Raw genomic sequence first — 24678 nt, forward strand, 5'->3', positions numbered from 1 at the left:
CCAAAAAGGTAATACAGTCATCAGCATACAATTATACCGGATTAAAGTACAGTAATCATGGAATTGGAAATGAGAGAGACCAAACATATAAGAAAACCAATCATCCATCAATAACGAGCAGCAGCGGAATCATCCAGTGCACCCAAAATATTAAAATGGAGCAACTCCTTTTTCCACTATCCCCATATTATACCATGTGGTTAAGCGTACAGCCTGTCGGAACTTTTCCCTAGTAGGCACAGTAAGGGTAACCAGATATGAGAGCCAAACAAAAAGATTGTGCAGTTTCAGAGTAGCTCGATACTTACTCCTAGATTGCGATCACTTCAGACTGTTTAGTTCCTGTTTTGATGTCACAAACACGCCCTGCGTTCGTCCAGCCACACCCCCGTTTCTCCAGCCACTCCTGCATTTTTATCACCTGCGTTTTTCAGCACACTCCCTGAAAACGGTCAGTTACCACCCAGAATCACCGACTTCCTGTCAATCACTCAACGATCAACAGTGCGACTGAAAAGCGTCGCTAGACCTTGTGTGAAACTACGTCAGCTTTTGTGAAAGTACGACGCGCGTGCGCACTGCGCCCCATACACATGCGCAGAATTGCCGTTTTCTCTAACGTCCTAGTGGATGCTGGGGACTCCGTCAGGACCATGGGGAATAGCGGGCTCCGCAGGAGACAGGGCACATCTAAAAAGCTTTTTAGGTCACATGGTGTGTACTGGCTCCTCCCCCTATGACCCTCCTCCAAGCCTCAGTTAGGTTTTTGTGCCCGTCCGAGAAGGGTGCAAACTGGATGGCTCTCTTAAGGAGCTGTTTAGTAAAGTTTTTTTTTTAGGTTTCTAATCAGTGATTCCTGCTGGCGACAGGATCACTGCAACGAGGGACTTAGGGGAGAGACTTGCAACTCACCTGCGTGCAGGAGGATTGAAGTTTTAGGCTACTGGACACTGAGCTCCAGAGGGAGTCGGAACACAGGTCAGCCTGGGGTTCGTCCCGGAGCCGCGCCGCCGATCCCCCTTACAGACGCTGAAGAAAGACGGCGGAACGGAGGTCCGGAAACAGGCGGCAGAAGACTTCACAGTCTTCAGAGAGGTAGCGCACAGCACTGCAGCTGTGCGCCATTGTTGCTACACGGCTCACTGACACGGTCACGGAGGGTGCAGGGCGCTGCTGGGGGCGCCCTGGGCAGCAATATAAATACCTATTTGGCAAATAAATACATCACATATAGCCATTAAGGCTATATGTATGTATTTAACCCAGGCCAGTTTTCCTAATAACCGGGAGAAAAGCCCGCCGTGAAAGGGGCGGAGCTTATTCTCCTCAGCACTCAGCGCCATTTTCCTGACCAGCTCCGCTGGTGAGGAAGGCTCCCACTCTCCCCTGCACTACAGAAACAGGGTTAAAGAGAAGGGGGGCATAAATTGGCGATATAATTATATATTAAGAGCCCATATATAGAAACAACACCTTCTAGGGTTGTTATATACATTATGGCGCTTTTGGTGTGTGCTGGCAAACTCTCCCTCTGTCTCCCCAAAGGGCTAGTGGGTCCTGTCCTCTATCAGAGCATTCCCTGTATGTGTGTGCTGTAGGTCGGTACGTGTGTGTCGACATGTATGAGGAAAATGTTGGTGAGGAGACGGAGAAAATTGCCTGTAATGGTGATGTCACTCTCTAGGGAGTCGACACCAGAATGGATGGCTTACTTATGGAATTACGTGATAATGTCAACACGCTGCAAGCCGGTTGACGACATGAGACAGCCGGCGGACAAATTAGTATCGGTCCAGGCGTCTCAGACACCGTCAGGGGCTTGTAAAAACGCCCATTTACCTCAGTCGGTCGACAGACACTGACACGGACACTGACCCCAGTGTCGACGGTGAAGAAACAAACGTATTTTTCCTTTAGGGCCACAAGTTACATGTTAAGGGCAATGAAGGAGGTGTTACGTATTTCTGATACCACAAGTACCACAAATAAGGGTATTTTGTAGGGTGGGAATAAACTACTTGTAGTTTTGCCTGAATCAGATAAATTAAATGAAGTGTGTGATGATACGTGGGGTTCCTCCGATAGAAAGTTATGGGCGGTATACCCTTTTTTCCCGCCAGTAGTAAGGGCGAGTTGGAAAACACACCTTAGGGTGGACAAGGCGCTCACACGCATATAAAAAACATGGCGTTACCGTTTCCAGATACGGCCGCCCTCAAGGAGCCAGCTGATAGGAAGCTGAAAAATATCATAACAGTATATACACACATACTGGTGTTATACTACGACCAGCAATCGCCTCAGCCTGGATGTGCAGCGCTGAGGGGGCTTGGTCGGATTTCCTGACTGAAAATTTTGATACCCTTGACAGGGACAGGATTTTATTGTCTATAGAGCATTTTAGGGATGCATTTCTATATATGTGTGATGCGCAGAGGCATATTTGCATTCTGGCATCAAAGAATAAATGTGATGTACATATCTGCCAGACGAAGACACGACAGTGGTCAGGTGAGGCAGATTCCAGACGGCATATGGAAGTATTGCCGTATAAAGGGGCGGTCCATTGGACCTGGTGGCCATGGCAACAGCTGAAAAATCCACCTTTTGTTACCCCGAGTCACATATTGGCAGAAAAGGACACAGTCTTTTCAGTCTCAGTCCTTTCGTCCCCATACGGGCAGGCGGGCGAAGGCCAGTCATATCTGCCCAGGGGGAGAGGAAAGGGAAGAAGACTGCAGCAAGCAGCTCATTCCCAGGAACAGAAGCTCCTCACGGCTTCTGCCAAGTCCGCAGCATAACGCTGGGGCCGTACAAGCGGACTCAGGTGCGGTAGGGGGTCATCTCAAGAGTTTCAGCAACACTCGCAAGGGAACTCCGGGATCCTACATGTAATATCCCAGGTGTACATTGGAAATTCGAGACGTCTCCCCCTCACACAATTCACAGGCTGTATTCCCAGCAGGTGATAATCAAAGTACCCTTCTTACAACAAGGAAGGGGGTAGTATTCCACACTATATTGTGGTACTGAAGCCAACCGGCTCGGTGAGATCTGAAATATTTGAACACTTACATACAAGCGTTCAAATCAAGATGGAGTCACTCGGAGCAGTGATAGCGAACCAGGAAGAAGGGGACGATATGATGTCACTGGATATCAGGGACCTTTACTTACAGGTCCAAATTTGCCCTTCTCACCAAGGGTACTTCAGGTTCCTGGTACAGAACTGTCACTATCAGTTCAGACGCTGCCGTTTGGATGGTCCACGGCGCCCCGGGTCTTTACCAAGGTAATGGCCGGAATGATGATTTTTCTTAAAAGAAACATGGACGCTTTCCTGATAAGGGCAAGGTCCAGAGAACAGTTGGAGGTCGGAGTAGCACTATCTTAAGTAGTTCTACGACAGCACGAGTGGATTCTAAATATTCCAAAATCGCAGCTTTTTCCGACGACACGTCTACTGTTCCTAGGGAAGATTCTGGACACAGTCCAGAAAAACGTGTTTCTCCCAGTGGAGAAAACCAGGGAGTTATCCGAGCTAATCGGGATCCTCCTAAAACCAGGAAAAGTGTCAGTGCATCATTGCACAAGAGTCCTGGTAAAAATGGTGGCTTATTACGAAGCAATTCCATTCGGCAGATTTCCCGCAAGAACTCTTCAGTGGGATCTGCTGGACAAATGGTCCGGATCGCATCCTCAGATGCATCAGCGGATAACCCTATATCCAAGGAAAAGGGTGTCTCTCCTGTGGTGATTACAGAGTGCTCATCTTCTAGAGGGCCGCAGATTCGGAGGCCAGCCTGAGAGGCTGGGGAACAGTCACACAGGGGGAAAAAAAAAAAAAATTTCCAGGGAAGTGTGATTAAGTCTGGAGAATTCTCTCCGCATAAATAAGCTTAGAGCAAATTTATAATGCTCTAAACTTAGCTAGACCTCTGCTTCAAGGTCAGCCGGTATTGATCCAGTGGGATAACATCACGGCAGTCGCCCACGTAAACAGAAGGGCGGCACAAGAAGCAGGAGGGCAGTGAAAACTGCAAGGATTTTTCGCTAGGCGGAAAATCATGTGATAGCACTGTCAGCAGTGTTCTTTCCGGGAGTGGACGACTGGGAAGCAGACTTCCTCAGCAGGCATGACCTCCACCCGGGAGAGTGGAAACTTCATAGGGAAGTTTTTCAACATGATTGTGGACCGTTGGCAAAGACCAAAGGTGGACATGATGGCGTCCCGCCCGAACAAAAACGGGACAGGTATTCCGCCAGGTCATGAGACCTTCAGGCGATAGCTGTGGATGTTCTGGTAACACCGTGGGTGTACCAGTCTGTGTATGTGTTCCCTCCTCTGTTTCTCATAACCAGGGTATTGAGAATTATAAGACATAGAGGAGTATGAACTATACTAGTGGCTCCGGATTGGCCAAGAGGGACTTGGTACCCGGAACTTCAAGAAATGCTCACAGAGGACTAAGGGCCTGGGGAGCTAAGAAGGGACTTGATTCAGCAAGTACCATGTCTATTCCAAGACTTACCGCAGGCTGCGTTTGACGGCATGGCGGTTGAATGCCGGATCCTGAGGGGAAAAGGCATTCCGTAAGAGGTCATACCTACCCTGGTCAAAGCCAGGAAGGAGGTGACCGCACAACGTCATCACCACATGTGGTGAAAATATGTTGCGTGGGTGAGGCCAGGAAGGCTCCACGACGGAAATTCAACTAGGTCGATTTCTACACTTCCTGAAAACAGGAGTGTTTTGGACCTCAAATTGGGGTTCATTAACATTTAAATTTCGGCCCTGTAGATTTTCTTCCAGAAAGAATTGACTTCAGTTCCTGAAGTCCAGATTGTAAAGGATGTATTGCATATACAGCTTTTTTGTGCCCCTAGGGGCACCATGAGATCTCAACATAGTGTTGGGATTTCTTAAAATCATATTGGTTTGAACCGCTCAAATCTGTGGATTTGAAATATCTCACATGGAAAGTGACCATGCTGTTGACAAATATCTCACATGGGAAGTGACCATGTTGTTAGCCCTGGCCTCGGCCAGGCGATTGTCAGAATGGGCGGCTTTGTCTTACAAAAGCCATATTAAAAATGTTTCCATTTGAACAGGACAGAACTGGGACTCGTCTCCAGTTTCTTCATGAAGGGGTGTCAGCGTTTTCACCTGAAACAACCTCTTGGGGTGCCTGCGGCTACTAGGGACTTGGAGGACTCCAAGTTACTAGACGTGGTCAGGGCCCTAAAAATAAATATATATATATATATATATAGTTAGGACGGCTGGAGTCAGAAAGTCTGACTTGCTGTTTATACTGTATACACCCAACAAGCTGGGTGCTCATGCTTCTAAGCAGTCTATTGCACGCTGGATTTGTAGTACAATTCAGCTTGCACATTCTGTGGCAGGCCTGCCACAGACGAAATATGTAGATGCCCATTCCACAAGGAAGGTGGGCTCATCCTGGGCGGCTGCCCGAGGAGTCTCGGCATTACAACTTTGCCGAGCAGCTACGTGGTCAGGGGAGAACACGTTTGTAAAATTTTACAAATTTTGATACTCTGGCTAAGGAGGACCTGGAGTTCTCTCATTCGGTGCTGCAGAGTCATCCGCACTCTCCCGCCCGTTTGGGAGCTTTGGTATAATCCCCATGGTCCTGACGGAGTCCCCAGCATCCACTAGGACGTTAGAGAAAATAAGAATTTACTTACCGATAATTCTATTTCTCGTAGTCCGTAGTGGATGCTGGGCGCCCATCCCAAGTGCGGATTGTCTGCAATGCTTGTACATAGTTATTGTTACAAAAATCGGGTTATTACTATTGTTGTGAGCCATCTTTTCGGAGGCTACTTCGTTTTGTTATCATACTGTTAACTGGGTTCAGATCACAAGTTGTACGGTGTGATTGGTGTGGCTGGTATGAGTCTTACCCGGGATTCAAGATCCTTCCTTATTGTGTACGCTCGTCCGGGCACAGTACCTAACTGAGGCTTGGAGGAGGGTCATAGGGGGAGGAGCCAGTACACACCATGTGACCTAAAAAGCTTTTTAGATGTGCCCTGTCTCCTGCGGAGCCCGCTATTCCCCATGGTCCTGACGGAGTCCCCAGCATCCACTACGGACTACGAGAAATAGAATTATCGGTAAGTAAATTCTTATTTTTTTAACTAATCGCTGCGCTGCGAACAACGGCAGCTAGCGATCAACTCGGAATGACCCCCATAGTAAGCTCTGTGTAATAGTTTATATTGTATCTCAGCATATGAGGCCGAAACCAATTCCTTATTCAAGATAACACAAGACGAAATTATGGTTTTTAAAAGGATTTCAAGGAACACATATTTCCATTTTTTCCAAACCATTATCAATTTGAGTAAGATCTAGCATACGTCTAGTGTGCATATCCAAAAAGGATGTAGAAAAATGAGAGACAGATCTAGTAATATAGATAATAGATTAGATAATAGATATAGATTTAGTAATATAACTCCTAACTTGGAAGTATACAAATAAAGGAAAATGTAAGAGGAGGAAGCGTTCCTTAAGCTTGGATAGAGTTAAAAACCATAGAGCAACCCTCATTTATAAATTGATACACTAGACCTAGATCCCGGAGGTGACAAGACCGAATCACCCCTGCAGAATCCCCATGTTGAAAAGCAAGATTGTGTATTAAAGATAAAAATAAAGTATTAGTAGCAGAGAGGCCGTGTCGTGTCCTAAAAATCCTCCACGCCAAACATGGGGGTAAATTTACTAAGATGGGAGTTCTATTTAAAATGGGATGTTGCCCATACCAACCAATCAGATTTTACTTCTCATTTATTTAGCACCTTCTAGAAGATAATACCTGGAATCTGATTGGTTGCTATGGGCAACATCCCATCTTAAATAGAACTCCCATTTTAGTAAATATACCCCCATGGAGTGAATAGTAGGGGATTCTCAATTACAGTCAATGGAAGGTGAGTATGTGGTTTATGTAGCAAAGAGACCAAATCACAAGTAGGACTAAAAGCCTGATCAAGTTCCCTATATACGAAATGGTCACCACCCCGTATCCAATCCAGAGCGTACCTATAATTGGCCGCTAATGCATAATCCTGTATAGATGGGACATTAAGTGCACCCAGAGTCAGTGTTTGTTGTCATTTAAACAAAGATATTCTTGAGCGTTTGCCAGACCAGATGAATTTAGTCAATGCCGTATCAATAATTTTAGCATCCTTTCGGGCAATCAAAAAACGCAACATCTGGACTGGATACAATAAAAGGGGGAAAAGATACCAGTTCTGTTTTTGCAATGAGAAATGCTTGTGATGAGTTGAACTTATTAGTCATTTATAAAGACCAATAGGGTGGTCTTCAGTTTGCCGGCTGTCAGGGTCCTGGCGCACAGTATACCGGCGCCGGAATCCCGACACCCGGCATATTGACACCTTTTCTCCCTCTTGGGGGTCCACGACCCCCCTGGAGGGAGAATAGATAGCATGGCGCGCGTAACGCACCACCATGCCCGCAGCGTGGCGACCGCAGTGAGCCTGCAAGTGGCTCATTTGCGCTCACCACGCTGTCGGTATGCCGGCGGTCGGGATTCCTTGCCCGGTATGCTGTGCGCTGGGACCCCGACAGCCGGCATACCATACCATAGGTCGGGTACCAATAGATTTGCATGCATACTATACAACAGCTTTTCATTGTATTTCATCCCGGAAAGGTTATCTGAGCTGAAATTGCTGTATTTTTCTGCCTATGCATCTAGGGCCTTTAACATTCTTCAGGAGATAAATCTTTCAACCAGGCGCCAAAATACTTTTAGTAAATTGGCTGAAAACAAGATGCTGGATAACAACCTCTCTCTAAAGTACAATCAGAAAGGCTATTTGTCCTACAGCAACCTCATCAATGACGGCTTTTATGACCATGGTCAGGTATGTGTGAAGCAAGTTCCTTGTGCTGGGGAGATGATGGTTAGAGGGCTGGAGGAGAGACAGGGTGAAAGGAGAAGCAGTGTGTACATGGGAACTGCTGTAAGTAATGGGAGAAGGGTTAGAAGAGGCAATAAACAGGTGTGCAAACATATAAAAATACCAAATTCCAGGAGTTTTCCAAATGGGGTGAGTTAGAAGGAATGATGCTGGAAAACATTTATGCTCTAGTTACTTGGCAGAAAGAAAACAATAAAACAGTGAATTTACATAGATGGAAACATGGAATTTGTTAGTAATGTGTAAATATTAGTTTATGGTGTCTCACATGTGAGGATTGTGACAGTGTACAGTCCTTTATGGAGCTGTGTCTTTTTTCAACCTTACTAACCAAAGTGCTGATGTGGGGTTGGGTGTAAGCGCAATTTGCTATTATTTTGTGTTCTTTTGTGCGTTTTTCTGTTGCACTGTTTACCTAGACACTGTCGACCTATACATTGGAACCCAGCTCAAATATACTACTGTTCTCTCCTGACGTAAACTAGGCTCATATACCGCTGTTCTATCCTAGCATAAACCAGGCACATAACAACTGTTCTCTCTTCGCGTAAACCAGGCTCATATACTATTGTTCTCTGCTAACATAAACCAGGCACATACAATACTGTTCTCTCCCGGTGTTAACCAGGCACATATATTACTGTACTCTCCTAAGCTTAAACCAGGCACATATACTACTGTTCTCTCCTGGTGTAAACCAGGCTAATATACCGCTGTTCTATCCTAGCATAAACCAGACACATATGCTACTGTTCTCTCCTGGTGTAAACCAGGCTAATATACCGCTGTTCCCTCCGAGCATAAACCAGGCACATACAATACTGTTCTCTCTCTTGTGTAAACCAGGCACATATAGTACTGTACTCTCCTGGAATAAATCAGGCTAATATACCGCTGTTCTATCCTATCATAAACCAGGCACTTATACTACTGTTCTGTTCTCTCCTGGCATAAACCAGGCTAATATACAGCTGTTCTATCCTAGCATAAACCAGGCACATATACTACTGTACTCTCCTAGCATAAACCAGGCACATATACTACTGTTCTCTCCTGGCATAAACCAGGCTAATATACCGCTGTTCTATCCTAGCATAAACCAGGCGCATATACTACTGTACTCTCCTAGCGTAAACCAGGCTCATATACTACTGTTCTCTCCTAACATAAACCAGGCACATACAATACTGTTCTCTCCCGGTGTAAACCAGGCACATATAGTACTGTACTCTCCTAAGCGTAAACCAGGCACATATGCTACTGTTCTCTCCTGGTGTAAATCAGGCTAATATACTGCTGTTCTAGCATAAACCAGGCACATATGCTACTGTTCTCTCCTGGTGTAAACCGGGCTAATATACCGCTGTTCTATCCTAACATAAACCAGGCACATACAATACTGTTCTCTCCCGGTGTAAACCAGGCACATATACTACTGTTCTCTTGTAGCGTAAACCAGGTACATATTCAGGGTCGGACTGGCCCACGGGGGAACAGGGGAAACCACCGGTTTGCCCTCCTCCTCCTCCTCTAGGGATCAGGTTCCAGACTCTATCCTAGTGCACTTGAATTATGCATTATACTTCTGTTAAATTACACTTCACAAGAATATGGTTTATTATATATTTACCAAGGGGAACAGAACACGTACTCTGTAATGGTTAGCCAAACCTCTGTGGTGGCTGGCCACGCCCCAGTGAAGCTTGGCCACACCCTCAAGCATGGGCCCCTACAACAGCATCCCCCCGATGGGCCCCTCATGCCCCAGTCCGACACTGTACATATTATACTGTACTCTCGTAGCATAAACCAGGCGCATATACTACTGTACTCTCATAGCGTAAACCAGGCTCATATACTACTGTTCTCTCCCAGCATAAACCAGGCACATACAATACTGTTCTTTCCCAGTATAAACCAGGCAAATATACTACTGTACTCTCCTAAGCGTTAACCAGGCTCATATACTACTGCATACCTCCCGGGACAGTCCTGCTATTCGGACACTGTCCCGCTATCACACCCATGGGCCCCAGTGTCCCGCTTGTAGGGGGGCAGGTTGGGAGAGCTAGTGATCACCACTGCACTGCTTTGCAAAGCAGCCGGTGATCAATGAATAGATGCCGTGTGCATGCGCAAGCCATCTTATCAATGCAGGTAGGTGAGGTGGGGGCTGCCCAACAGCTCAGGGAGTGCTTGGCAAGCCCCCAAAATGACAAAAATGGGGGCCGTGCGATGCGACCCTGCCCCTCCTTTTTCAAATACACACACCCTTCTCCAGAGGCCCCGCCCCCTTTTTGGACGCAGACACGTCTCAGGCACAGCAAGTCCCGATTCTTAATTACATAAGTTGGGAGGTATGCTACTGTTCTCCCGTAGCGTAAACCAGGCATATATTATACTGTATTCTCGTAGCATAAACCAGGCACATATACTAACACATATTATACTGTACTCTTGTAGAGTAAACTGGGCACATATACTACTGTACTCTTGTAGAGTAAACCAGGCACATATACTAGTGTACTCTTGTAGAGTAAACCACGCACATATACTAGTGTACGCTTGTAGAGTAAACCAGACACATATACTACTGTACTCTCGTAGCACAAACCAGGCACATACAATACTGTTCTCTCCTGAAGTAAATCAGGCACATATACTACTGTACTCTAATGGCATAACCCAGGCACACATACTGTACTACTGTTCCCTACTGGGGTAAACCAGTCACATTTACTACTGTTCTGTTTTGGCATAATACAGGAACATATACTACTGTTCTCTCATGGTGTAATCCAGGGACATATGTTACTGTTATCTCCTGGCGTTATCCAGACGCATATACTACTGTTCTCTCCTGTTCTCATCATGACTCCCCCATGTTACAATATATGAAATGCTCCTTGTATTAAGAATTGTATCACTTTAAGTGGCTGGTATACATTCCATAATGTAACACTCCCAAAATCACTCTTGCAAATTGATTGGACACTCCCAATATCACATGTTAGTCGGTTGGTTTTCTCATATTGTTTAGAAAATCACATAATTATCCTAAAACAATTATACACTTTTTGAAAGAATTGTGTAACATCAGCAAATACTTATTTTGTACAGATAAAACCAGAAGCCAAGCTGCCATCTCTGGAAGAGCTCAGCAAGCAGGAGCTGAACCAGAACCGAGCCGTTATTTTAGTAAATACACAATTTCCTGAGCCGTAAGTTCTGCACTTTTTTATTTTAACTGACAAATAAAGTCTTTTTATATGGAAAGTATTAATGGAAGCCTCCTACAAAATAGCAATCCCTCACCATCCAATAACTGGGGGCTTTCATCATCACCTGAGGAACTCTGGAATAATTGGGAACCATTGCTTTTAAAGGGCTTTTACTACATGTTATTGAATGGATTGTTAGCCAACCTCAGATCAACACTAATAGCTGTAATGTAAGGTATAAAGATATACGACAATACATAATTCCTCTTGATTTCAGTTATTTGCTGTTGTTTTCCAGTTAATGTTGTTCTATAAGTCTGGAGTCAGATGTAAGGTCTCATGCGCACAGTGATGGGATGCTAATAAGGTGTCCATTGTGTGTGTTGTCTGTGTATACCAGATCTAAAGAGAAAGCATTGGTGCTGGTGCTGATTCAGATACAAGCAAATACGTTATTTTTGGAAGGATCTTTTGATTTTTACTTTTGCGCATGGACTGTAGCTGGGCATAGGGAACTATGCGGAACTACTGGTGATTCAGCGTTGTCGCATCTCTGACACTTTTCCATTTGCAGCTGAGTGGGCGTATCTTGGCAGGAACCGGGTGTCTGCATGTAGGCTAAATGTTCCTAGTGTATTTCATTGGTATTTCTCTATCGTCCTAGTGGATGCTGGGGTTCCTGAAAGGACCATGGGGAATAGCGGCTCCGCAGGAGACAGGGCACAAAAAGTAAAGCTTTTCCAGATCAGGTGGTGTGCACTGGCTCCTCCCCCTATGACCCTCCTCCAGACTCCAGTTAGATTTTTGTGCCCGGCCGAGAAGGGTGCAATCTAGGTGGCTCTCCTAAAGAGCTGCTTAGAAAAAGTTTAGCTTAGGTTTTTTATTTTACAGTGAGTCCTGCTGGCAACAGGATCACTGCAACGAGGGACTGAGGGGAGAAGAAGTGAACTCACCTGCGTGCAGGATGGATTGGCTTCTTGGCTACTGGACATCAGCTCCAGAGGGACGATCACAGGTACAGCCTGGATGGTCACCGGAGCCGCGCCGCCGGCCCCCTTGCAGATGCTGAAGTCAGAAGAGGTCCAGAATAGGCGGCTGAAGACTCCTGCAGTCTTCTAAAGGTAGCGCACAGCACTGCAGCTGTGCGCCATTTTCCTCTCAGCACACTTCACACGCAGTCACTGAGGGTGCAGGGCGCTGGGGGGGGGCGCCCTGGGAGGCAAATGTAACCTATATAAAGGCTAAAAATACCTCACATATAGCCCCCAGAGGCTATATGGAGATATTTAACCCCTGCCTGGATTCACTAAATAGCGGGAGACGAGCCCGCCGGAAAAGGGGCGGGGCCTATCTCCTCAGCACACGGCGCCATTTCCTCTCACAGCTCCGCTGGTCAGGACGGCTCCCAGGTCTCTCCCCTGCACTGCACTACAGAAACAGGGTAAAACAGAGAGGGGGGGCAAATTTATGGCGATATTTTGATATATATAAAGCAGCTATAAGGGAGCACTTATTATAAGGCTATCCCTGTTATATATAGCGCTTTTGGTGTGTGCTGGCAAACTCTCCCTCTGTCTCCCCAAAGGGCTAGTGGGTCCTGTCTTCGTTAGGAGCATTCCCTGTGTGTCTGCTGTGTGTCGGTACGTGTGTGTCGACATGTATGAGGACGATATTGGTGTGGAGGCGGAGCAATTGCCAAATATGAGGATGTCACCCCCTAGGGAGTCGACACCAGAATGGATGCCTTTATTTATGGAACTACGGGATAGTGTCAACACGCTAAAGCAGTCGTTTGACGACATGAGACGGCCGGACAATCAATTAGTGCCTGTCCAGGCGACTCAAACACCGTCAGGGGCTGTGAAACGCCCTTTGCCTCAGTCGGTCGACACAGACCCAGACGCAGGCACTGACTCCAGTGGTGACGGTGACGAATCAACCGTATTTTCCAGTAGGGCCACACGTTATATGATTTTGGCAATGAAGGAGGCGTTACATTTAGCTGATACTACAGGTACCACTAAACAGGGTATTATGTGGGGTGTGAAAAAACTACCTATAGTTTTTCCTGAATCAGAAGAATTAAATGACGTGTGTAATGAAGCGTGGGTTGCCCCTGATAAAAAGCTGATAATTTCAAAGAAATTATTGGCATTATACCCTTTCCCGCCAGAGGTTAGGGAGCGCTGGGAAACACCTCCTAGGGTGGACAAGGCGCTAACACGCTTATCTAAACAAGTGGCGTTACCCTCTCCTGAGACGGCCGCACTTAAAGATCCATCAGATAGGAGGATGGAAAATATCCAAAAAAGTATATACACACATGCAGGTGTTATACTACGACCAGCTATAGCGACTGCCTGGATGTGCAGTGCTGGGGTAGTTTGGTCAGAGTCCCTGATTGAAAATATTGATACCCTGGACAGGGACAATATTTTACTGTCGTTAGAACAAATAAAGGATGCATTTCTTTATATGCGTGATGCACAGAGGGATATCTGCACACTGGCATCACGGGTAAGTGCTATGTCCATTTCGGCCAGAAGAGCTTTATGGACGCGACAGTGGACAGGCGATGCGGATTCAAAACGACATATGGAAGTTTTGCCGTATAAAGGGGAGGAGTTATTTGGAGTCGGTCTATCAGATTTGGTGGCCACGGCTACAGCCGGGAAATCCACCTTTCTACCTCAAGTCACTCCCCAACAGAAAAAGGCACCGACTTTTCAACCGCAGCCCTTTCGTTCCTTTAAAAATAAGAGAGCAAAGGGCTATTCATATCTGCCACGAGGCAGAGGTCGAGGGAAGAGACAGCAACAGGCAGCTCCTTCCCAGGAACAGAAGCCTTCCCCGGCTTCTACAAAAGCCTCAGCATGACGCTGGGGCTTCTCAAGCGGACTCGGGGACGGTGGGTGGTCGTCTCAAAAATTACAGCGCGCAGTGGGCTCACTCGCAGGTAGATCCCTGGATCCTGCAGATAATATCTCAGGGGTACAGGTTGGAATTAGAGACAGATCCACCTCGCCGTTTCCTGAAGTCTGCTTTACCAACGTCCCCCTCCGAAAGGGAGACGGTTTTGGAAGCCATTCACAAGCTGTACTCTCAGCAGGTGATAGTCAAGGTACCTCTTCTACAACAAGGGAAGGGGTATTATTCCACTCTTTTTGTGGTACCGAAGCCGGATGGCTCGGTAAGGCCTATTCTAAATCTGAAGTCCTTGAACCTGTACATAAAGAAGTTCAAGTTCAAGATGGAGTCACTCAGAGCAGTGATAGCGAACCTGGAAGAGGGGGACTTTATGGTATCCTTGGACATCAAGGATGCGTATCTCCACGTTCCAATTTACCCCTCACACCAGGGGTACCTCAGGTTCGTTGTACAAAACTGTCACTATCAGTTTCAGACGCTGCCGTTCGGATTGTCCACGGCACCTCGGGTCTTTACAAAGGTAATGGCCGAGATGATGATTCTTCTTCGAAGAAAAGGCATATTAATTATCCCATACTTGGACGATCTCCTAATAAGGGCAAGGTCCAGAGAACAGCTAGAGATGGGATTAGCACTGTCGCAAGAAGTGCTAAAACAGCACGGGTGGATTCTGAATATTCCAAAATCCCAGTTAATGCCGACAACTCGTCTGCTGTTCCTAGGGATGATTCTGGACACGGTTCAGAAAAAGGTTTTTCTCCCGGAGGAAAAAGCCATGGAGTTATCCGAGCTTGTCAGGAACCTCCTAAAACCAGGAAAGGTGTCTGTACATCAATGCACAAGAGTCCTGGGAAAAATGGTGGCTTCTTACGAAGCAATTCCATTCGGCAGATTCCACGCAAGAATTTTCCAAAGGGATCTGTTGGACAAATGGTCAGGGTCGCATCTTCAGATGCACCTGCGGATAACCCTGTCTCCAAGGACAAGGGTGTCTCTTCTGTGGTGGTTGCAGAGTGCTCATCTATTGGAGGGCCGCAGATTCGGCATACAGGATTGGATCCTGGTGACCACGGACGCCAGCCTGAGAGGCTGGGGAGCAGTCACACAAGGAAGAAACTTCCAGGGAGTATGGACGAGCCTGGAAACGTCTCTTCACATAAACATTCTGGAACTAAGAGCAATATACAGGGCGTGGCCTGGCTAGCATAGAGGAAGGTCGGGTCTCTGCTGAGCTCCGGCTGGCACTGTATCAAAACCCACTTTTTGACCAGATTTGGAGGCCCACCGACAAGGGACTAGTCCCCTAAGCCCCACCACTACACCCAGCACCTGGAGGAAGAAGCTGCGGAATCGGGGGGGCCCTGCGTTGCCCCCTGCGGATTGCGGCCTACCTCCACCCCAGAAGCCGGGGCCTCGATTTTGGAGCTGTGCCGGCGTTTCCTGGGACCCGGTTCGGCGACCCTGCAGACTCTCCCACCCACCTGAAAGGCTCTCCCTGGCACTGGGGGACTCACCCACCGGGCGCTGATCCTCGCAGGAGACCAGGGACCGGACGATCGGCGGGAGGTAAGGGCCGAGAAGTGTCTGGCTGGCAGCCGGCGGCCATCTTGCGGTTGGCGCCGCCCGGCCTCTAGACTTTACCTGGCCGATTCCCGACCTCTCCAGGCGCCTGCCCTTCCTCCCCCGTCTCACACAACACTGCAAGCAAGATCTAGCAAGATCTCTTCCCCCGCTGGCGGGGATCGACGACTGGGAGTCCTCCGGTGGACCTAACTCTCACTGATAAGCGGCGGCCATCTTGGGACTGGCAAAGCACCCATCAAACTCCCTGACTGGTGCTGGCTGTAACTAAGGCTCCCTCTTGTGGCGAATACTGGTATAGTCAACTCAGCCACTATACTTATATCTCTATAACCCTGCCTGTTCTCCTATCTCCTGAAGCCAGCACCTACTCCAGAGAAAGGCCGACGGAATAGCTCTAGCGGCTGCGTGCGGCGATTATCATACCCCGCACCCAACACTCAGACCCGCAGCTCCATCCCCCCTCTCCTGCGACCTCAATCAATCACTGGCTCTGTGCCCCTCCTGAGACTGAAGGGATCTCCTCCACCCCTGCCACCCACCTCGAAGCCCCTATACGCTCTCTTGGGAGGTGCCGGCTTGGACCACCCTCAACCTCCGGCTCTCTGCAACCCGCTCCAGCGGCGGCCGCTTGGTGAGTCTCTGGGACCGTGGTCCCTTCTGCCTCCATCCACCTAAACTCCACCGAGGCCTCCACTGGCACCCACCTGGGAGCCGCTTTCACATCACCCTGCGGTCCTCTCCCCCGCCGGGTCCCCGCCCCAGGGCTGCCCCGATCGCCGGCTGGTCCGTGCCCGGGACGCGTCCCTGTGGTCCCCGAGCGGTGGAGATAGTCTCCGGGATCCCCTCTCCTGCGACTTCGGACTCACACTCTCCAGTCCGGGCCGGGGTGCCCTCCCTCTGCTCTCGTGGTCCTCCCTGGGCGGACTCCATCTGCCGGGCTCGGCTGATGACCACACCGTAATGTCTCCTTAAGGCCCCCGAGTCACCTTCCCTGGCCCTGAGCCTCATAGCGGGAGCGCCACCCCCATTCCTCACCCTACTTTCCACCTACCCCCCTACGCCCCCAAGATGACCAGGGGTAACAAAAAATCCCAGGGGTCCGACCTCACACCATTTCTGACCAAAAAAGGCACCCCAGCCACGAACAGGCCTGACAATCCCGGCCCCTCTCAGGCCCCCTCCGAATCGGAGGCCGAAGATGACGATCTCACGCCCCTCACCCGTAAGGACTTCCTCTCCCTCCTTAAGGAGATGCGGGACATTAAGTCCTCAGTCCAAGCTCTACACTCCCTGAAATCCGATATAGCCGATATCGGCTCCAGAACTGACCAACTCGAAAGAAGAGTCGAAGAGGTGGTAACGTTCCAGCAAACAGCAGAGACCGAGTTGCATCAACTCCGTCAGGATGTTGCCCACCTCCGGGAGGAGAACGAGGACCAAGACAATAGAGCAAGGAGAAATAATATGAGGATTCGGGGTATCCCTGAGGAGGTCGAGGCATCTCATCTTGAACTCTACCTTAAACGCCTTTTCGCACACCTATCGCCCGACACCCCCGAGGAACATCTCCTCCTGGACCGAGCCCACCGGGCCTTGCGGCCGCGCTCCCAGGACTCTTCTCAGCCCAGAGATGTCATTCTCCGAATGCACTACTTCACTGCAAAGGAGGCCGTTATGAGGGAGGCCCGACGGCTGGGATCTGTGACTTTCCAAAACACCCCACTCCAGATTTTTCAGGATTTATCCCCGCTAACCTTAGCTAAACGCAGGGACTTCAAACCCATCACTTCCCTGCTCTCCCGTCACAACGTGAAGTACCGTTGGGGTTTCCCTTTCCGGATCTTAGTGTGGCACCAAGGGAAGCTCCTCACAGCTAGAGACCAACCTGAGGCCCAAACACTCCTCTCCAAACTGGGCATCCCCGTTCCTGACCAAGATGTCCACTCTCCACGCCTCCCACCACGGACACAGCGAGATTCACTTCGGTCTCCTCGTTCTGAGTGGTTCACGGTGCCGTCCTCCGGGGCCTCCCAGGCCCCACCTCCAGTGCCCTGAGAACTCTCACCTCTCTACGCTACAGCACCCTACATTGAATTGGGACGATCACTTCTGGTCGTACCCCCCCACCTGAAGTGCTACATTACCTTAGGTTCTTAGTGACCTTACCTCCTGACCCCTCGGTTGCTTCACAATAATATTGTTGTTATCCTCTATTGAAATGTTACATCGTTTGGTAGTTTAAATGTCTAACTGCCCACATATTCAAAAGTTACTCTCTTGATATGTTCCCATGCAGATACTTGACCCACTCTTTCCCCTCCTCCCCCTCCTCCTATTCTCCGCCCCTTGGGGCGGGCGCTCCGGCTATCATCTCTTCCTGTCTTCTCTCCAGCTCTCTCCCTCAGGTACCCCCAGGGGAGGCTTGCCTCCTGTCTTTCCCCGAGCGGCTCGTGACCCGCGATCGGGGCCCCATGCCGCGCCCCCACAGGGCCCCGGGCCCTACCGCTGACCTAGGTGCTTCCCCAACGCCTAGTATTCCTTCCCCTTGTCAGCTTTACCGGTCCTGGCCTCCTCCGCCAGACGACCAACCACCCCCCCACCCCCTCCGGTCCTCTTCCCCTACCACCCCTCCTCTGACCACACTCTCTCTCATTTCATATATCTTCGATCTGTCTCCCCCTCCCCCTTCTCCACCCCCAACCACTCCCGCCCTTTCAAATCCGACCACCTCACTGCTGCCTGCCCATGGGTCTCCGGGTACTCTCCCATAATGTGAAGGGCTTGAACAGCCCTCAAAAGAGAGGCAAGCTATTTGCCTCCCTTAAACACCATAGAGGCGATTTGATTTTCCTACAGGAAACTCACTTCGTGCACGAATCTCACCCTACCCTGCAATGTAAACCATTTCCCGTTTCCTTTCATGCCTGCGATCACCTAGCCAAAAAACGTGGAGTAGCGATCTTAATTGCCCGCCACCTGTCTTTTGAACTCCTAGACTCTCATGCTGACAAAGACGGCCGATTCCTTGTCCTAGTGGGTAAACTCAACAATAATATATGCACCCTGGTTAATGTTTACGCCCCTAATCAGCGACAGGAACGGTTTTTTACAAGGATAGATAATCTCCTCACTCGAGTCCGACAGGGCGACCTTATACTTGCAGGTGACTTCAACTCCGTTCTCAATCCACAGCTAGACCGCTCTACCTTTCCCCCTACTCCTTCCCCGTCAGACTCCCTTCACTCTAGATCCCTCCTCCGACTCATGCGATCCCAACTTCTCTACGACTCCTGGAGGATAAAAGACCCCTCTGCCCGCGACTACACCTTCTACTCTGCCCCGCATAACTCCTACTCCCGCATTGATATGGTCCTGCTCAGTCATGATCTTGCTTTGAACCTCCGCGATGCCCATATCCACCCACTGATCTGGTCCGACCACGCCCCCATCTCCTGCGACCTCGCAGGTCTGGCTTCCCGTCCTCGCCCTATGACATGGCGCCTCAACGATTCCCTCCTACACAACCCTGAGACAAAGTCCCATCTCCAAGACAAAATCTCTGATTATTTCACCTTAAATGACTCCCCCGATATTTCTAGACCCACCCTCTGGCTGGCGCACAAGGCTGTCCTTCGAGGACACCTCATCAGCCTAGCCTCAAAAGCTAAAAAGCAATCCCTTTCCCAATACAACAGGCTCTCCATTACACTCCATGCACTTGAGACCCAACACAAGGCGTCTTCCGACCAGGCGGTCTTGTCCGAACTTCGCACCATTAAAGCGGAACTCGATCTTCTTCTTACTACACGGGTGGCCAAGCGCCTTAAGTGGCTTCGCCAGTCCTTTTATGAGAAGGGTGACAAGGCGGACAGGATCCTGGCGGCTCGACTCCGCTCCACAAGAGCCAAAACCAACATTGTCACTATCAGAAACTCTCTCAACCAACTTATTCAGGACCCCACAGCCATTAGAGCTGCCTTCCAATCCTACTACACCGACCTATACAACCTTCCGCCCCCTCCACCGGGCTCTTCCCCCCAACCTCGATCCGACCTTATCTCCCACTTTCTCTCTGCTTCTAAACTACCCAGACTACCCCCGGACGCCTTGGACCTTCTCAACGGTGAGATTACGGTGGAAGAAATCACCCAGACTATACTCATGCAAAAAACCGGCAAATCTCCGGGCCCAGATGGGTTCACCGCTCTCTACTACAAGAAATTCTCTGCCCTTCTCTCCCCCCACCTACACTCTCTCTTCAACGGGATTGTCCAAGGCGACCCTTTTCCCCCTGAGATGCTAGAGGCTAGAATTGTGGTGATCCCCAAAGAAGGCAAGGACCCCCTTAATTGCGCAAGCTATCGCCCCATATCCCTCCTGAACCTAGACCTGAAAATCTTCGCTAAGATCCTGGCCAACCGTCTTAACCCATACCTCCCTTCCCTTGTTCACTACGACCAAGTAGGCTTTATCCCGGGCCGCCAGGCAAGAGACAACACCAGACGTGCCATTGACCTTATACATATCTCTAATTCCAGGAGATGCCCCACGATCATGCTTTCCTTAGATGCCGAAAAAGCATTTGACCGGATCTCCTGGGACTTCTTGAGACCCACCTTGGAGGCCTATGGCTTGTCCGGTGGCTTCCTCACCAGCATCCTAGCATTATACTCCACCCCCTCGGCCACCGTCCTTATCAATGGTACCCCATCCGCCCCACTTAGCATCTCCAATGGCACACGTCAGGGCTGCCCCCTCTCCCCCCTAATATTTGCCCTTATTATAGAACCCCTTGCCTCTCAAATTAGAACACATCCAGATATACACGGAATAAAGGTAGGCCCCACAGATCCCAAAATCTCCCTCTTCGCAGATGACATCCTACTCTCCCTGACCCAGCCCCTTATTTCACTCCCAAACCTATTCTCGGTTCTACAAGCCTATAGCCTCATCTCAGGCTACAAGATCAACTACTCCAAATCTGAGGCCATGATGCTACATATCCCCCAACACCAGGCGGAGTCCCTTCGCACCAATTTTAAATTTAAATGGCAACCCTCAAAGATAAAATACCTAGGGATATACCTAACCCCGCGTTACGACTCCCTCTTCCGGGAAAACTTCCCACCCCTTCTTACCAACACACTAGCCGACCTGACCTCTTGGAACAGTCTCTTCATCTCATGGCTGGGCAGGATCATAGCAGTTAAAATGACCATAATCCCCAAATGGCTCTACCTTTTCCAGACTCTCCCTGTGGCGGTCCCGGCCCCCTTCCTCCGCAATATCCAACGAGCCCTTGTGCGCTTTATTTGGAACCACAGACCTCCCCGCATTGCTGCCAACACCCTGAAAAGAGCAACCTCCATGGGAGGCAGAGGACTTCCCGATGTCAAATTATACTACCTCGCCTCCCACTTATCCCACATTGTCACTTCCTACGCTCCTCCAGGATCGGTTTCTTGGCTGGACATCGAAGCAGCCTTCATTGGCATCCCAGATCTGACCCCCCTATGGGGACTCCCCTCTGCCTCTCGACCCCAACCTCTAAACTTCTTCCCACCATCAAATTCAACCTCAAAACCTGGGACACCCTCTCTCTGAAGTGGGGTCTCACTACTACACCCTCACCCTTAACCCCCATCTGGCAGAACCCCATGTTTCCCTCCGGACTCTCAGCTACGAGATCCCGGACGTGGATAACTCTGGGCCTTAAATTCCCAATCGACTTTGCCGATCGAGGCCAATGGCTGTCCCTCCCGGACCTCCAGCAGAAAACCCCCTCACAGCCACTCAACCCCTTTCAATTCTTACAAATACGCCACTTTTTAACCTCCCTCCCTTCCACCGCCTTACTCCGTGCCCTTACTCCCTTTGAATCCCTATGTGTCAACTCCCACTCCTCCAAAGGCACAATCTCCCAACTTTACTCTCTCCTACTGGATTTTTCCCTGCCCCTATCCCGGCCCCATGAACTTGCATGGGAACGGGACCTCGGGCCCCCACCTGAAACTCAGGATTGGGAGGACATGAGACTAGGGATTGCTAAAAGCTCTATTGCCACCGCCTTTAAGGAAACGGCCTACAAAGTTTATTACCGCTGGTACTATACCCCCGACCGTCTTAACAAATTTTTCCCGTCCTCCTCTCCAGCCTGCTGGAGGAACTGTGGGGAGAGAGGTACTATGCTCCACATATGGTGGACCTGCCCGGTTATCGTCCCCTTCTGGGATCTGGTCCACTCCCTCCTCAACTCACTTCTAGAATCCCCTGTAATGAAAGACCCTTGGGTCTCCTTACTGTGTTATCCCCCCCCACTCCTCAATAAATTCTCCCAAAAGCTGACCTCACACATTCTAGCCGCAGCTAAATCACTGATCGCCCTCAACTGGAAGAACCCCTTACCACCCTCCCTACTATCCCTCAAAGCTAAAATCTGGCACATCGCCTCAATGGAAAAGATAACCTATTACCTCCACGACCGGGGCCACGTCTTCGAGCAGGTCTGGGCTCCCTGGCTCGCCGCTGAACGTGGTTAGCCGGCTCCCTCCACCTGCTCCAGCTCCTCCCGTAGACCCATGGGCACCCACTTACTTCTCCCTTTGACATTCCTCCTTATCTCATCTCCTATCTTTCTCAATTATCTCTTCCTCCTATTACCCTCTCTGTCCGTGTCTCTTCTCCGTTTCCTCCCCCCCCTATTATGACCGTCCTGTTCTCAAGACTTATATTATGCATGGTTACAAATGTGGTTATTTCCCCCCCCCCCCCCTGTTTCTCTTCTCCCCCCCCCCCCCCCCCCGATTCCCATGTTTGAACTTGATTGTTTTTCCCATACCAATTAACCCTGTTACTCACTGGAAAACTGTGGTCTATTTTGGACACTGGCTATGTTGGCCATATGTCCCTTGTACTCCTAGAATGCCTTCTTTATGTACCTGACCACGCAAAAATAAAGAATTTCAAGAGCAATATACAATGCTCTAAGCCAGGCAGAACCTCTGCTTCAGGGAAAACCGGTGTTGATCCAGTCGGACAACATCGCGGCAGTCGCCCATGTGAACAGACAGGGCGGCACAAGAAGCAGGAGTGCAATGGCAGAAGCTGCAAGGATTCTTCGCTGGGCAGAGAATCATGTGATAGCACTGTCAGCAGTGTTCATCCCGGGAGTGGACAACTGGGAAGCAGACTTCCTCAGCAGACACGATCTTCACCCGGGAGAGTGGGGACTTCATCCAGAAGTCTTCCACTTGCTGGTAACCCGTTGGGAAAGACCAATGGTGGACATGATGGCGTCTCGCCTCAACAAAAAACTGGACAGGTATTGCGCCAGGTCAAGAGATCCGCAGGCAATAGCTGTGGACGCGCTGGTAACGCCTTGGGTGTACCAGTCGGTGTATGTGTTTCCTCCTCTGCCTCTCATACCAAAAGTATTGAGAATTATACGGCAAAGAGGCGTAAGGACGATACTAGTGGTTCCGGATTGGCCAAGAAGGACTTGGTACCCGGAACTTCAAGAGATGATCACGGAAGATCCGTGGCCTCTACCTCTAAGGAGGGACTTGCTTCAGCAGGGTCCCTGTCTGTTTCAAGACTTACCGCGGCTGCGTTTGACGGCATGGCGGTTGAACGCCGGATCCTAAAGGAAAAAGGCATGCCGGAAGAAGTCATTCCTACTTTGATTAAAGCAAGGAAGGAAGTAACCGTGCAACATTATCACCGAATTTGGCGAAAATATGTTGCGTGGTGCGAAGATCGGAGTGCTCCGACGGAGGAATTTCAACTGGGTCGATTCCTACATTTCCTGCAATCAGGATTGTCTATGGGTCTCAAATTGGGATCTATTAAGGTTCAAATTTCGGCCCTGTCGATTTTCTTTCAAAAAGAATTGGCTTCAGTCCCTGAAGTCCAGACCTTTGTTAAGGGAGTGCTACATATACAGCCTCCTGTGGTGCCTCCAGTGGCACCGTGGGATCTCAATGTGGTTTTGGACTTTCTAAAATCTCATTGGTTTGAACCACTAAAGAAGGTGGATTTGAAATATCTCACATGGAAAGTGACCATGCTTCTAGCCCTGGCTTCGGCCAGGAGAGTGTCAGAACTGGCAGCTTTATCTTACAAAAGCCCATATCTGATTTTCCATTCGGACAGGGCAGAACTGCGGACTCGTCCGCATTTTCTCCCTAAGGTGGTGTCAGCATTTCATCTGAACCAGCCTATTGTAGTGCCTGCGGCTACAAGTGACTTGGAGGACTCCAAGTTACTGGACGTTGTCAGAGCATTAAAAATATATATTGCAAGGACAGCTGGAGTCAGAAAATCTGACTCGTTGTTTATATTGTATGCACCCAACAAGATGGGTGCTCCTGCGTCTAAGCAGACGATTGCTCGTTGGATCTGTAGCACAATCCAACTTGCACATTCTGTGGCAGGCCTGCCACAGCCTAAATCTGTAAAGGCCCACTCCACAAGGAAGGTGGGCTCATCTTGGGCGGCTGCCCGAGGGGTCTCGGCATTACAACTTTGCCCGGCAGCTACGTGGTCAGGGGAGAACACGTTTGTAAAATTTTACAAATTTGATACTCTGGCTAAGGAGGACCTGGAGTTCTCTCATTCGGTGCTGCAGAGTCATCCGCACTCTCCCGCCCGTTTGGGAGCTTTGGTATAATCCCCATGGTCCTTTCAGGAACCCCAGCATCCACTAGGACGATAGAGAAAATAAGATTTTACTTACCGATAAATCTATTTCTCGGAGTCCGTAGTGGATGCTGGGCGCCCATCCCAAGTGCGGATTATCTGCAATAATTGTACATAGTTATTGTTAACTAATTCGGGTTATTGTTGAAGGAAGCCATCTTTCAGAGGCTCCGCTGTTATCATACTGTTAACTGGGTTTAGATCACAAGTTGTACGGTGTGATTGGTGTGGCTGGTATGAGTCTTACCCGGGATTC

The 24678-nt window shown here is 49.3% G+C and overlaps 1 protein-coding gene across 5 annotated transcripts in view; it reads left to right on the top strand.

The window, feature by feature from the left end:
• The window catches only part of ARMC3 (armadillo repeat containing 3), a 287743-nt gene that overhangs the window by 216905 nt on the left and 46160 nt on the right, over positions 1-24678 (top strand). For all 5 annotated transcript variants that reach the window (XM_063921586.1, XM_063921589.1, XM_063921588.1 and 2 more), the window contains 2 exons: positions 7767-7935; positions 11113-11213. In XM_063921586.1, coding sequence (XP_063777656.1) covers positions 7767-7935; positions 11113-11213 — 270 coding nt within the window. The remainder of the gene's footprint in view (positions 1-7766; positions 7936-11112; positions 11214-24678) is intronic.

Source organism: Pseudophryne corroboree, chromosome 5, assembly GCF_028390025.1.
Source record: "Pseudophryne corroboree isolate aPseCor3 chromosome 5, aPseCor3.hap2, whole genome shotgun sequence".
In the NCBI taxonomy this organism is placed as follows: domain Eukaryota; kingdom Metazoa; phylum Chordata; class Amphibia; order Anura; family Myobatrachidae; genus Pseudophryne; species Pseudophryne corroboree.